The sequence below is a fragment of the Planococcus citri genome, chromosome 1 (genome assembly GCF_950023065.1).
Source record: "Planococcus citri chromosome 1, ihPlaCitr1.1, whole genome shotgun sequence".
In the NCBI taxonomy this organism is placed as follows: domain Eukaryota; kingdom Metazoa; phylum Arthropoda; class Insecta; order Hemiptera; family Pseudococcidae; genus Planococcus; species Planococcus citri.
In genome coordinates, this window is record NC_088677.1 from 55,807,713 (window position 1) to 55,821,712 (window position 14,000).

Sequence of the window (14,000 nt, forward strand, 5' to 3'; positions counted from 1 at the left end):
AAATTGAAAGTATAAACATTTTTATCTTATTCCTGGACATGGCGATTCATCCGTTATCGAATATATCACATATTTTCATTCATTATACTCCTGCTCCTGTTATTATAATACATCAACCCAATCATCCTTTTTTTCACTAATTAAAGAAATTATTCCCTGCGAAAAAACCAAACAAAATTAGATAGGTATCAAAATACTCAACACTGTCAGTTTTCATATCTTGAATACAGCATCGTACTAGTAATTCTTGAATCTGAGCCACAATTCGTTCTCTCTCAATTATACCAATAGGCCTACTAGTTTAACACTTGAAAAAATGATTTTAATGAGCTCATCGAAACATTTATCAATAATAATAATTAGTAGGTAATAAATCCGTACAAAAATAGATACATAATAAAAAGGCATTTATTACAGGGTTGAAAATTTAAATAATGGCGACGACGGTATGATATTACAACAAAATCTAATCTATACAATAATTTCAAATGAAATCACATTTTTATAATATATAAGAAAGTTCGACGACACTTCCAATATTGCAACTGTGATACACCCAAGTTATACGGGGGTCATTTCATGACGCGAAGTGAAGCATTACTATGAAGAGATTACTGCTGTTTAATTAATTATTTTTCTTCGTTTGGCTTCTCATCGTCTTTATTTCCTTTTTTTTTAGCCTCGGTACCCGAATCTTCGGAAGTTTTTCGCTTCTCAGGCTGCTTGCTAGATTCGCTACTAATTTTAGCGTTCTGAAGCGCTTTGACGAACTCTTCCATGTTTCCTTGATTGGCAGCTTGAACAGCGTCAGAACCTACTTCGAATTGTTGAACTACGGGTCCAAGTTGACCAGACTGCAGAGCAGTACTGAATGTACGTAAGGCCTAAAAAGATACATTGGTAAGTACATCGGTAAGAATCGAGCATACGGGATTTAATTTAGCGAACCTGTTGGAATTGAGGACAAGATAACGTGCTACGTAAATTTTCTTCTTGATTCAAATCAGTTCCTTCGGAAGGGAGGTACTTTTGCAATTCCTTCACAGCTTCTGGATTGTTTAAAATTGATTGAAGTGCATCGGATGTAAGAGCTGTAGACAAGTCAACTAGAGAACGAACGAAATTTTAATCACATGAAATGATTTTTTTGCTTGATTTTCACTCAACCACTCACCAGGTTGCACGCTGGCACTTTCAGAATTACCCGGAACACCTAAACCGCTAAGAAAGTTTTGCAAATCGCTGAGCTGTATCGATGAAGTACCGCTACCACTTGACGTACCTCCAGTTGGCGTTTGTGGTTTATCCGAACTTCCGGATGAGGCTAAGATGAAAACATTTCTATATAACTGTCTCAGTGAAACGCTACGTCTAAAATAAAATATAATTACCAGACTGCGAAGTGGTAGTTTTAGTAGATGATTTAGAACTAGCAGAACTCGTGGAAGTAGGCGGTTTCGACGACGAACTAGAACCAGAAGTAGCTCGATTACTCGAAGACGATGGACGACTGTGAATACAAAAAATGTATTAGCATTTAAATCAACGTACTAAATTAGTATTCAGAGTGGGATAAATATTTACTTCATAGTTCCAAGTAGATTGGATATGCCACCCATTTGTCCGCTAACTCCACCGAAAAGCTGCATCAATTGTTGTTGGGACATATTGTTCAAAATGCTTTGCAATTCACCGTCTGAAAAATATGACATCAAAGGTGAACGAAAAGAAACAATATTTGATTAAAAATAACGACGTAATTATACCTGGAGTTCCACCACTATTACGAGAAGAATTCAAACTAGGAGGATTATTCAAAACTTCGTTTATACGACGACAATTTTCTTCATCCTTATCAGTTTTCGCTTCCTAAGATTATAATAAAATTAGCCATCTAATACAAGAATTTTGAGCATAATTGATTTTAAAATATCGAACCTGAACCCAAAAGAAGAATTTCCTCATATTGGACTTGAATTTCAGCAAGTAAACACGGCCCGTCGTACATTCTGGAACTCGTTTGAACTCACAATCATCAGGAAAAATGATCAAATCCTAAAATTTAAATTTAAAACGCAACATATGAACTTTGTTCAAATCCAAAACATATTACTTATTTCATTGATTTGCTTACATCTTCAACGTTTCCGCTTTGTCGATCTTTCCAACAAAGATGCATCAACGCGTCCTCGGACTGGTATACGTAGAGCAAACCTTTCTTTTTATCTGGATGTACCATGTTCCCCTTCATGTACATTTTACCAGCTTTGAATTCGACCAAATGCTTCTGCTGATTTCGAGAATTTGAAGGGGCAAATAAAGCATTACTCGACATTTTTGAACAATGAAAAGTGAACCGACTGCACGCGAAAAATTTTGAGTTTACAGACAATGAAATCAAAGAGGGTATATTGGTATATACTCAACACATAATACAGAACGAAGTAACGAAGAAGAACACGAAACGATGTGAAATAATAGAATAGAACACAAATTAATTGAAAAACTCTTCAAGTTATGTAATATTTTCTGTCGGAGTGTCGGTTTTACTTTTTCAAACAACAGAACAAAACTCAAAGCATCAAGAAATAGGCCGATAGGTTTCCAAAAAAGTACCTATCAAAATTTTATCAATTCATGTTCAGGTTGATTTTTTTTTGACTTTATATAACTGCGTGTGTTCAATACCACCTATAGTAAAAGGCCTGAGCGCTGTTTTGTGACGTCATCACTAATAGATAGTATGTACTCCGATAACACTATAGAAATGAATGAAATATTAATGCACTAGAACGAAATAAATACTGAGAACATTTTATTTTGCGTTTTGAATCACATTCTGATACTTAATAATCAATTTGAGATCAAGAGGGAATGATTTGAATGGAAAAATAAGTAAATATAAGCTCATAATCAACACTGTTTTTATCATTAAAGATGAGAACTACACTCGTTTATGATCTAATTTCTAAAAGAATATCAAGAAAAACTCTGGAGGATGACAGCTGACAATGAGGAATATAGCAAAGAAGTACAACACATACAAATTATTGTAAATATTACCGAATATACGCGAACATAATCTCCAACTCAAAGACTAAGGTATATGAAACGATCACCAAACATTGCATACATGACGGAGATTTCTCTCGAAATTCTTTGCAAACATTGTATTTATGCCTGTTGAAATCCATCCTAAGTATTTTGGAATTTAAAGCTGCTTCAATTGGTTTGAGATACTGATGATTTCTAGTTTAATATCCATTATCCATCATAGCAGCTTTAGCATGGCTGGTCTAAGAAGTAGATTTGAAAATTAAAATGTATTGTAGATTTTTCTCCAACTTGATGCGATTGCATTGTTCACTAACTACTTATTTCATTACAACATCATTCCGGTACAACACACTAGTACACATTAATTTTCATTTTAATCTACAGTTTACATCACTATTCACTATTCATTCAAATTACACAACACAAACCAGTGTTGGCGTCCCGTAACAGTAACTGTAACGAAAAACGAAAATAACGAAATTTTTTTCGTTACAGGTAACGGAACTGTAACGAAAACGTTATTTTGATCATGTGATGTTGTGTAACTGAAACGTAACGTAACGATATTTTTCTTGATGTAACGTAACGAAAAACGAAAAAATTCTGTTACCTTTTTTGTTATTTTTTTAGTTACAATATTTTCAAGTTGAGTCAAAAAATGAGATTTTTTACCTTCCAAGCTTGACTTTTTCAAAAATTCCCTTTTTAATGAACGTAATTGTATCATGATTATATCTGTAACGAAAAAATGTAACGGTATTTTTTTCGTTACACTGGTATTTAAACCTTTTGGTTCCGTTATTTTAGCCATTTCTGTTACAATTTTTCGTTACAAATGCATTTTTCTTTGAAAATATCATCAATTCTACGTTGAAAAAACGTTTCTGTAACGAAAAAATCGTAACGGAAATAACGAAAATAACGTAACGAAAAAGTTCAAGTACCAGTGTAACGAAAAATACCGTTACAGCATTTTTTTCGTTACAAGTACTGTAACAAAAAAACGTAACGAAAAAAATGCTAATTTTGTAACGTAACGAAATAACGGAACGAAAAAAAATATCGTTACGCACAACACTGACACAAACGAGTCGCAAAAAATTCATTTTTGTACACAAATCAAATAAACCAACACCATCTGTAATTGAAAACATCAGTACCACATTACTAGAACACATTTTATGACAAATATTAATTGAATTTCATAATTTAATTAACTTTTTTAACGAAAGTTTTACTCAATTTCACGAATTCGCCATTTAAACATACGTTAAAATTCAAATGGTAAACACAATCGAGTCATCTACTTGTGGTGACGTCAGAGCTGATAAGGATTCAGCGCTCAGGCCTTTTACTATAGGTGGTATTGGTGTGTTCTTTTTGTATCTGGAATGAGCTGAATACCATTTTTTGCATCGACCTTTTAGTTAACCTAGACGACTACTCCAATGCAAACTAAGGCCACTGGTTATGTCGCCAACTCCGTGGATTTCAAATTAGAAACAAACGCATCTGCGCATGTCTCAGGAATTGATGCTTGTGAACAGTAAACGGAAACACCACCAGCATCCCCACTTCCACCACTAATCCACTGACAACAAAATACACACACACGTTTCCTGAGACATGCGCAGATGCGTTTGTTTCTAATTTGAAATCCACAGAGTTGGCGACATAACCAGTGGGATAATTTTGCGTATGAGTAGCCGTCTAGGTTAACTAAAAGGTCGATGATTTTTTGAACATACCGTCGACCGTATATAATGGACGAATAATTCAACGGTGAAAAAATGACAAAATGTGAAGCCTAGATTTTGGATGCAGAATCCTGGAAACCTTCTGCTCATGCGCCAAACATGACGCTTACGGTGCTGGTGGAGAGAGAGACGGTGTACTGGTTGAACGTGGGTTGTACCAGAGACCCGTCTCTCTCTCCACCAACGCCGTAAGCATCATGTTTGGCGCATGTGCAGAACGTTTCCAGGATTCTGCATCCAAAATGTGGCCGTCATTTCCTGCGATTTGAATTATTCGTCCATTATATACGGTCGACGGAACATACAAAAAATTTTAATTTATTCCTGAGAAAATGATTTAAAACAGAAAAAAAGATATTTATGAAGAAACAGTTTTATTAATTAAAAAATTTAGTTCTTGAAAAGTTCTCATAAGCCAAAATTTGAGTTGAAAAATTGTATAACGACGAAAAGACAACAAAATCACATTGACGTTGCAAAAAAATATCAAGTGCGCGACAGCTTACACAGCTTTTTGAGAGATAAAAAATGTTGAGAATTGAAAACAAACACTTGCTAGTTCTTTTCAAAAGCAAAGAAATTTCTCTTGAATTTGGTGATTGTAACAAATAGTGATTAGTGAACGAAGTCCGCGATTATAATAGCTTATCTAGCCGTGAGAAACAATCCCTCGTATTCCGTTGATATCTGACGCAGAGAAATGGCTGCTCCACCAGCTGCTTTGGTTAACCGAAATAAGAAGCATTTTATGGGGATTCCGGCTCCTCTTGGGTATGTTGCTGGTGTTGGCAGAGGTGCTACCGGATTCACTACTCGTTCTGACATTGGTCCAGCAAGAGATGCGAATGATGTATCTGACGATCGTCATGCTCCCCCCAACAAAAAAAAGAAAAAGGAAGAAGAGGAAGACGACGATGAAGATTTGAATGATTCAAATTACGATGAATTTTCCGGCTACGGTGGATCATTATTCAGTAAAGATCCGTACGATAAAGATGACGAAGAAGCGGACATGATCTATGAAGAAATTGACAAACGAATGGACGAAAAGAGAAAAGAGTATCGAGAGAAACGTTTGAAAGAAGAATTAGAAAAGTATCGTCAAGAAAGACCTAAAATCCAACAACAATTCAGTGATTTGAAACGTGGTCTCATTAACGTTTCGGAAGAAGAATGGCAAAGTATTCCCGAAGTAGGTGATGCTCGTAATCGAAAAACCAGAAACCCGCGAGCTGAGCGGTTCACTCCTTTACCCGATTCCGTTCTTTCGAGAAGTCTTGGTGGAGAAACGTCCACTTCAATTGATTCTTCGAGTGGTATTATGAGTCAAATTCCTCACGCTACTCCTGGTATGTTGACTCCTAGCGGCGATATAGATTTACGTAAAATGGGTCAAGCTAGAAATACTTTGATGAATGTAAAACTCAATCAAGTATCAGATTCCGTTTCTGGGCAGACAGTTGTTGATCCGAAAGGTTATTTGACTGATTTGAAAAGTATGATACCCACCTACGGTGGCGATATTAATGACATTAAGAAAGCTCGCTTACTTTTAAAGTCTGTCCGAGAGACGAATCCGAATCATCCACCAGCATGGATCGCATCTGCTATTTTGGAAGAAGTAACTGGTAAAGTTCAATCGGCCAGAAATTTAATTATGAAAGGTTGTGAACAAAACCCAAAATCCGAAGATTTGTGGTTAGAAGCAGCTCGTTTACAACCGCCTGATACCGCTAAAGCTGTAATCGCTCAAGCTGTTAGACATATACCTACTTCCGTACGTATTTGGATCAAGGCTGCTGATTTGGAAGTCGAAACCAAAGGTAAAAGACGCGTTTATCGTAAAGCTCTCGAGCATATTCCCAATTCGGTGCGTCTTTGGAAAGCAGCTGTCGAACTCGAAGAACCGGAAGATGCACGGATCTTACTCAGTCGTGCCGTCGAATGTTGTCCCACTAATGTGGAATTATGGCTCGCTTTAGCTCGATTAGAAACCTACGAAAATGCCAGAAAAGTGCTGAATAAAGCTCGTGAAAATATTCCAACCGATCGTCAAATTTGGACAACTGCTGCGAAATTGGAAGAAGCTCATGGTAACATGAACATGGTGAATAAAATTATCGATCGAGCCATTAATTCGTTGAACGCCAATGGTGTAGAAATTAATCGAGAACAATGGTTCAAAGAAGCCATGGAAGCTGAAAGTGCTGGTTCAGTACATACCTGTCGTGCTATAATCAAATGTATCATCGAGTACAATGTTGAAGAAGAGGATCGTAAGCATACGTGGATGACCGACGCCGAAACTTGTATTTCTGCTCGAGCATTCGAATGCGCAAGAGCTGTTTTCGAACACGCTCTCAGCGTTTTCCCACGTAAAAAATCTATCTGGCTGAGAGCTGCTCACTTCGAAAAAAGTCACGGTACGCGCGATTCGTTGGAAACATTATTACAAAAAGCCGTTGCTCATTGTCCTAAATCAGAAATTCTATGGTTGATGGGAGCTAAATCAAAATGGATGGCTGGTGATGTTCCTGCTGCTCGAGGTATATTATCGTTAGCTTTCCAAGCGAATGCCAATTCCGAAGAAATTTGGTTAGCTGCTGTTAAATTGGAATCCGAAAACAACGAGTTTGAAAGAGCTCGTAGATTATTGGCTAAAGCTCGAGGTTCCGCTCTAACGCGTCGAGTTATGATGAAATCCGCTAAATTAGAATGGTGTTTGAATGATTTAGACAGCGCATTAGATCTACTCAGTGAAGGTGTTACTAAATTCCCCGATTATGCTAAACTGTGGCTGATGAAAGGCCAAATCGAAGAGCAAAAAGGTGAACTAACAAATGCCCATAGTACGTATAACGCAGCTTTAAAAGAATGTCCCACTTCGGTTGCATTATGGTTGAGCCTTTCTCGTCTAGAAGAGAGACAAAATAATCTAACGAAAGCGAGATCCGTTCTAGAACGAGGTCGATTGAAAAATCCTCATAATCCAGAATTATGGCTGGAAGCTGTCCGTCTCGAAGTTCGTGCCGGTTTAAAAGAAATAGCTCATAAACTAATGGCTAAAGCTCTACAAGAATGTCCCGAAGCTGGTATTTTATGGGCTGAATCAATATTTTTAGAAGCTCCTCCGCAGCGTAAGACCAGGAGTGTGGATGCGCTGAAGAAATGCGAACATGATCCTCATGTACTTCTAGCTGTATCAAAAATGTTCTGGAGTCAAGGTAAAGTACAAAAAGGTCGAGATTGGTTTAATAGAACTTTGAAAATTGATTCTGATTTGGGTGATGCGTGGGCCTACTTTTATCGTTTCGAGAAAAACAGCGGAACTGAAAAAACCCAAGAAGAAGTCAAAGAACGTTGTATCGCCGCTGAACCTCATCACGGCGAAATATGGTGCAGTGTTTCGAAAAAAATTGAAAATTGGAAATTGACCACTGAACAGATATTGTACAAAGCGGCAAATGAAATTACCGTTCCTAAATAATTTGTAAATACTTATTTGTTTTATGTTCATTAAACCAGTTATTTTGCTTAGATACTATACGAATGTGTGCCGATGTACAATATATAATTTTATTACCATGTATTCGTTGTTTTTTTTTTTTTGTTCCTAAGCTTCTTTCTAATGACCGTAAACGTTTCCAGTAAGAGTGAGGTAATCCATTTTTTTGGTTTTGTTACAAAGAAACCATGAACAACAATCATTATTTTAAAATGTAGTATAATTAATTAATTCAAATTACATTACTTTACAAAAATATTACATAAAGATTTCCTCTCTTCAGACAGCATGAATGGGACGCAGTAATGCCAAAAGTAACTTGTTAATGGTTGATTTCATCGCGCATCAAATACAGCCACTGAAAAACATGTAAGGGTTAGTACATCGATATAGAATTTTCATTAACTCAAACGAAATCTGAATGGAAAAATACTCACATCTCTTGGTACGTTTCTTGTACATGATTCGGTAACCGCATTCACGACAACGAATGGGATCTCTGGGACGAATCTCATTTTCATAATGGCATTCTAACGAACAAAGAGACAGAGGAAGATTAAATTACACGACAGTAAACTTTATTTCATCATGAAAGCAAGATTCTGAGCATGCAATGCATTACATCAGCTTACAAGGTAGTTAGATCAAATGAGAAACTTACCTCCGCAGATGTACACCATTGTGGTTTTTTGGGGGTCTTTATTTGCCTCCATTTTTGACGAAGTTTTATTTTATTAATCAAACTTCTATTCTGCTAGTTACGAGCGACAAATTATTAATTTTCGTCAAAAAACGCGATCCCTGTTCTTCCGTTCTTTAATTCTTATCAAAAAAACGCGAAAGTTTGATTAGCGGCGCAGAATCCCCTATCCTACCCCCGTCTAGAAATCATTTGATCCAGAGTGACCACAACAAAAAATACAAAATTACCTTTTTCTAAATTTATTAGCGATAAAATGAAAATTGAAAATTTTTGTAAAATTATCAAAATTATGCATCTTATAAATTCTTATTTTTCAAGCTTTTCATGTGTTTTTTTCTTTTCAACGAATAAAAACAGAAGTACTTGAAAAAATTCAAAGTTTCCATTCAAAATTTCAACAATAATTCAATTTTTTCATCGAAACAAGAAACATTAGAAAACTACGGGAGCTTTGAATAACCAATGACGTTTCAGTATCAAAAATGCTAAATTTTGATTGGTCAAAGAGATTTGTTTAGAAATCTTGAAAATAACCGTCTTGGAAAAAATATCAAAAGTTGTTCAATCTCGTACAATCTTTATTTCCATTTCATGAATTATTACGAGTTAAATGTATGAAAAAGTAGAATTAATATTTTAGAGGTGTATTAAGTTGATATTGGAGATGGTTTCGATTTTCTAAGGCGTGGAGTATTATGTTTGATTGAAGGTAAGCTCCAAACATATCTACTTTGGTGAATTGTTTTACTTTCGTTTTCATTGCCTCGAATTTATCAAGATAAATGTATTTGATGAAGCTCTATTTTTTCTATTATGTATAGGTATTTCGCCTTATCACTATACAATATCTTTACTTGAGTCGATTTTTGATTAGGCCTATGTTTTCGTGGTTTGTTTATAGGTATACTACGTTTTTACGAAATTGAACTTCGGTATGGCGGAAAATAATACATCTCGTTTATATTCAACTCCATTGGATACCTGCACCTCGTTTATTTCTCCCTCAACGTTGAATCTCACCGAAGACAGCGGTTATTATTCGGGATTCATCAACACAAGTACCAACCGATCATGTTTATCTGGTCAAACGTACGTCGACTTTGTCGAGTACTTAGGCGACAAATACCACCAAGAAATGATACTTAAAAAGATTCTTCAAAACTTGAGCGACGAAGATTTGCACAGTTGTTCGCTCGTATCGAAATTATGGCGAGACATAATTGTATGTATACCTTCCGTAAAGAAGCGATTACACGACTACGTAAAGAAAATTGAACGTAATAAAGAAAATCGAAAAACGGTGAGTTGATGATTCCCATGCAAGTTAGATAATGAGTGAGTTGAATCGATTGACTTTTATTTTCTTTCATTTTATAGAACACCCCGAAAAAAACCAATTCGCAAGAAGTACGATGTTTTAGCACGTTAACGCCTAGGCATAGGCTAGCTCAAATCCAAAACATACAAGAGTCTACATCCTCGTCTTCTGCTAGTCCGCCTTCTTCAAAGCTTAATTTTCGTTTCGAAGCATATCAGAAAGTGAGTTTGAATCTCCCTGCAAATTATGACTATGTAGGTGGAGGTACTTCCATGGATTTACTAATGATGTTACTTTATTCGCAGGAAGCTCGTAAACTGAAGACAGGCAACCAATTATACTCGTGCCCCAAATGTAAACTACCATCCCATGTAGATCCATCAACTAAGAATACCGCTGTATGTACCAATTCAACGTGTTATTATCGTTTCTGCATTATTTGCCAGTGCGAAGAACACTTATCTAAATCCTGCTATTATATTACAACTCCCGTCTTACGTGAACGATGCGATAATATTGGTACAGCGAAAAATAAAAAGAGATTGAAACGATTGCTGCTGTGAAAGATGTTTTCAATTTTATTACTGTGATATTTTTTTTAAGTATTTTCTTTTATATTTCTAACATTTGTTATGTATTAAGTTTTCATGAAACCAGTGAAATTTTGAAAAATAATTTTTTACGTGAAATAATGCTCGGGTTTTGAAAAATTCAATTGAAAATCCAGTTCAAAAAAAAATTGAATTTTTGCATTTAGAATAATGTATTTCATTTTATCGAATTCAACGAATCATTCTCGTAATTTTTACATATTTTTATATTTTACCTTTTTTAATTTTTTTACTATTCATTTTTAGTGTTTTTATATTTTCGAACAAAGTAAGAACCTTAAGCGTTAATTGATGTGCCATAATCAATTGCATTTAAAATGTGTATCAAGTACACAATTAAGTCTGATATTTTTTGAATATGTCTTATTCAAGGTTTCATGAGACTGATCTTTTTCTTCTCAGTCAATTCGTAAATTCCAAGAAATTACGAATCTATTCGCTCTCTAAGTCGAGTTGCATTTGAAAAATTACGTAAGTAATTATAAGTCACTTGTGTTCGTATTATTAATTGTAAATACTCAAATTAACGAACAACCTGAACCGACGAAAATTTTTACTGAAATGGGTAACTTTGATACTCCGAAACGTCGTGTTCTTTTACTGAAATACGTAAACTATTTGCTCACTTGTTCATAACCATGTACATTTTGTATCTCATATTTTGCATTCCTTGTACATAATGTAAATTATTTATACATTCCTTCTTTTTTCTGTCTTTTTCTATTGTTTTTTTGTTATGTACGTGTGAATTCTCAACGAATAAATTCTATTTCGTTAATTTTTATCGTTTAATTTCGCTAATTTAAATGAAAATCAATCCAGTGTATACAAAAGAGAGCCATATATTTCGATTTACTTTTTTTCGTTCCAAATTGACGACGAAACAATATAATCAAACATAAAGGTACATACAATAATTTATACGAATATATCGACAAAAATGAATGAAATAATCACTAAATCTATATACAATAATAATAAAGTAAAAGAAAAATAAAGCTCAATATCACTTTTTGGTTCAGTCACTGATCTCACATATACAAAACAATGTTTCATTTTTACGTATTACAACGTTATAAGCGTATTGAGTAATACAACAATCGTCATAAATAAATTTATAGTGCATATAAACTAATGCACTCAGTTGGTACATATTGCACTTTTATCACAAAACACTCGAATACGCGTAAATGTGAAACTGAAACGATCTCGTGTCCGATGATATCTTTATTCTTCGTTCAACCGAAACCCAAGATGTATTTTGGGATTTGATACGTTAAAGCAGGTATCGCCATTATTACAGACATTCTGAAAATGTACAAAAATATCGGTTAGGAATGTATTGATTTTTACTGGAATTATCGCAGAATAAACTTACCAAGTAGATATAATTGGATAGAAATAGTTCAAGAAATCCGCATTCCCAAAATTTTATTACACATAAGTAGCTAAATCCTGCACCGAATTCTGTTAATTTTTTTTTCTATTTACATTTAAATTACAGTAAGTAGTAAGTAAATATATTTACATACAGATGAATATCGTTTCAGTTGAAGTCGAGTTCCATTTAACTGGATTAACTGGAATTTTGTGATAAGAATAACCATTTCACGTGTTTAAGGTAACGTGTTTGAACTCTTCGGGAAGATCACGTGTTTTATAAGAACAGCTACCTACGAGTTACATGTAAGAAGGAGGAGTTCGTACTGCGTAGTGTGCACTGTGCAGGTTTCTTTTGTGAAGAAGAAACTATGAATCACGAAGAATTCCCTTCTTTTCGTTTTTCCATTCTATCTGAAAACTCATTACGAACGTTTTTCGAAGGAATTCCTGTGGTATTTAATAAGAAAATTGGGCGATGTTCTACGATGATGAGTCCAGATATATTATAATGTCATTATTGAGTTTATAATTTTTTTAGAAATAAAATTCGTTGGTCTCTAGCTCAAAAAAAATGATAAATGTTTGAACCAACTTGGTCAGTGCCGGTTTTAAGGGGGGGGGGATTTGGGTGATAATCCCCCCCCCCAGAGGCCAGTTTTTTTGGAAAAAATTTTTATGTCATAAAGTGGGAATTTTCCAAGCAGCAAGCATTTTTGCGCTGAGCTGGATGCCGATTACAAACCGATGTTCATTTTTTTTTCATCTTTTTTGAGAAGAAGAAGCCTTTTTCTTCTTCTCAAGCCCACATTATAGGTAGGTATATTCGTACACGATTTACTTTGAATAATACTTTGCAGGCAAATTTCAGTCACTGAGGTCCCTCCTTTTTTTAAAAATTAAATAAATAAATGACATATTTATTCAGTGGCGGGGCCAGGGAGTGAAGGGGGCCATTGTCCTCCCTTGCGAACGAAAATTTGAAATAAAACATGCAAAAGTGAACGTTTTTTTGTTGTTGTTCGGACCCTTTTTTTCTAAAAATTTTCGACCTTCATCTTCATAATAATCACCACACATCACGATAGGTTTTCAGAAAATGACTCCTAATTTCGATTTTTCATGCCTAAAAATCTGGTTTTGCCTCCTCCTTGAGGAAATGCTGACTATGCCACTGTATTTATTTGATTTCTGTTCTCCGAGAAGCTTAATTTTACCCCCCCCCCCCCCAATGAGACGGCAAAATTGTTTGGTTCTGACCCAATTATCCCCCTCCAAGGAAAAATCCTGGCACCGGTACTGAACTTGGTTATTTTTTGAAAACAAATGTTGAATAATTTTCCAAGTGAAGCCTCTTCCCCTTCTCTCTTCCAAATACATACAATTTCAATATGTTGATTTTCATTCTTTTTTAAAATCCAACTAGGTATTTCATTAGGTACCTATGTTTTTTTTTCAAACCAGCTATTTGATTTATTTTTCTTCAAACAAATATATCAGTTATCACTTTCAGAAAATTTTTTGCATCCAGAACCAAATTTCTTCAACAAGGCGCTGGGGTTGTAATTCGTCATTTTTCTGTACACCTTTCTCAGGTTCAAAATCAAGAAGTTAAAAGTCAATAATTTATGAAAAAATTAGAGAGGGTGAGGGGGAGAATTTCAAATTG

At 35.0% G+C, this 14,000-nt stretch overlaps 5 protein-coding genes across 6 annotated transcripts in view; 2 read left to right on the plus strand and 3 right to left on the minus strand.

Annotated features, from left to right (window-relative positions):
• Positions 1 to 390: 390 nt before the first annotated feature.
• On the minus strand, positions 391 to 2,614 carry Rpn13 (regulatory particle non-ATPase 13). 2 transcript variants are annotated; one of them, XM_065346494.1, is made up of 8 exons: positions 2,135 to 2,614; positions 1,939 to 2,055; positions 1,767 to 1,869; positions 1,585 to 1,696; positions 1,392 to 1,510; positions 1,175 to 1,324; positions 949 to 1,091; positions 391 to 884 (listed from the first exon to the last, which is right to left on the minus strand). In XM_065346494.1, the coding sequence occupies exons 1-8, from the start codon at positions 2,333 to 2,335 to the stop codon at positions 630 to 632; spliced, it is 1,200 nt and encodes a 399-aa protein (XP_065202566.1). In that variant the 5' UTR covers positions 2,336 to 2,614; the 3' UTR covers positions 391 to 629. The 2 variants fall into 2 exon arrangements, with proteins under 2 accessions (XP_065202566.1, XP_065202565.1); XM_065346493.1 differs by having other exon boundaries at positions 949 to 1,106; positions 2,135 to 2,612.
• A 2,540-nt stretch (positions 2,615 to 5,154) lies between these two features.
• On the plus strand, positions 5,155 to 8,403 carry Prp6 (pre-mRNA processing factor 6). Its single transcript, XM_065346477.1, has one exon. It carries the CDS (start codon positions 5,515 to 5,517, stop codon positions 8,299 to 8,301), a length of 2,787 nt encoding a protein of 928 aa, XP_065202549.1. The 5' UTR covers positions 5,155 to 5,514; the 3' UTR covers positions 8,302 to 8,403.
• Positions 8,404 to 8,521: 118 nt separating this feature from the next.
• On the minus strand, positions 8,522 to 9,196 carry Rpb12 (DNA-directed RNA polymerases I, II, and III subunit Rpb12). The gene is made up of 3 exons (XM_065346505.1): positions 8,981 to 9,196; positions 8,757 to 8,849; positions 8,522 to 8,677 (listed from the first exon to the last, which is right to left on the minus strand). Exons 1-3 carry the CDS (start codon positions 9,030 to 9,032, stop codon positions 8,655 to 8,657), a joined length of 168 nt encoding a protein of 55 aa, XP_065202577.1. The 5' UTR covers positions 9,033 to 9,196; the 3' UTR covers positions 8,522 to 8,654.
• Positions 9,197 to 9,548: 352 nt separating this feature from the next.
• On the plus strand, positions 9,549 to 11,275 carry LOC135832942 (F-box only protein 43-like). Its single transcript, XM_065346497.1, has 4 exons — positions 9,549 to 9,731; positions 9,924 to 10,322; positions 10,400 to 10,561; positions 10,646 to 11,275. Exons 2-4 carry the CDS (start codon positions 9,957 to 9,959, stop codon positions 10,901 to 10,903), a joined length of 786 nt encoding a protein of 261 aa, XP_065202569.1. The 5' UTR covers positions 9,549 to 9,731; positions 9,924 to 9,956; the 3' UTR covers positions 10,904 to 11,275.
• A 500-nt stretch (positions 11,276 to 11,775) lies between these two features.
• The window catches only part of LOC135832935 (sphingomyelin phosphodiesterase), a 40,286-nt gene continuing 38,061 nt past the window's right edge, over positions 11,776 to 14,000 (minus strand). Inside the window, exon 15 of the mRNA XM_065346489.1 lies at positions 11,776 to 12,259. Coding sequence (XP_065202561.1) covers positions 12,190 to 12,259 — 70 coding nt within the window. The 3' untranslated portion in view covers positions 11,776 to 12,189. The remainder of the gene's footprint in view (positions 12,260 to 14,000) is intronic.

Excerpts from the sequence above, each read along its gene's own strand:
- LOC135832942 (XM_065346497.1), top strand. The coding sequence starts at position 9,957 with ATGGCGGAAAATAATACATCTCGTTTATATTCAACTCCATTGGATACC. Across the intron at positions 10,323-10,399 it reads ATAAAGAAAATCGAAAAACG|AACACCCCGAAAAAAACCAA; the intron begins GTGAGTTGATGA and ends TTCATTTTATAG. Across the intron at positions 10,562-10,645 it reads GTTTCGAAGCATATCAGAAA|GAAGCTCGTAAACTGAAGAC; the intron begins GTGAGTTTGAAT and ends CTTTATTCGCAG.
- Prp6 (XM_065346477.1), top strand. The coding sequence starts at position 5,515 with ATGGCTGCTCCACCAGCTGCTTTGGTTAACCGAAATAAGAAGCATTTT.
- Rpn13 (XM_065346493.1), bottom strand. The coding sequence starts at position 2,335 with ATGTCGAGTAATGCTTTATTTGCCCCTTCAAATTCTCGAAATCAGCAG. Across the intron at positions 1,511-1,584 it reads AATCTACTTGGAACTATGAA|TCGTCCATCGTCTTCGAGTA; the intron begins GTAAATATTTAT and ends TTGTATTCACAG. Across the intron at positions 885-948 it reads CTTGTCCTCAATTCCAACAG|GCCTTACGTACATTCAGTAC; the intron begins GTTCGCTAAATT and ends GTATCTTTTTAG.
- Rpb12 (XM_065346505.1), bottom strand. The coding sequence starts at position 9,032 with ATGGAGGCAAATAAAGACCCCCAAAAAACCACAATGGTGTACATCTGC. Across the intron at positions 8,850-8,980 it reads AATGGTGTACATCTGCGGAG|AATGCCATTATGAAAATGAG; the intron begins GTAAGTTTCTCA and ends TTTGTTCGTTAG. Across the intron at positions 8,678-8,756 it reads CAAGAAACGTACCAAGAGAT|TGGCTGTATTTGATGCGCGA; the intron begins GTGAGTATTTTT and ends CATGTTTTTCAG.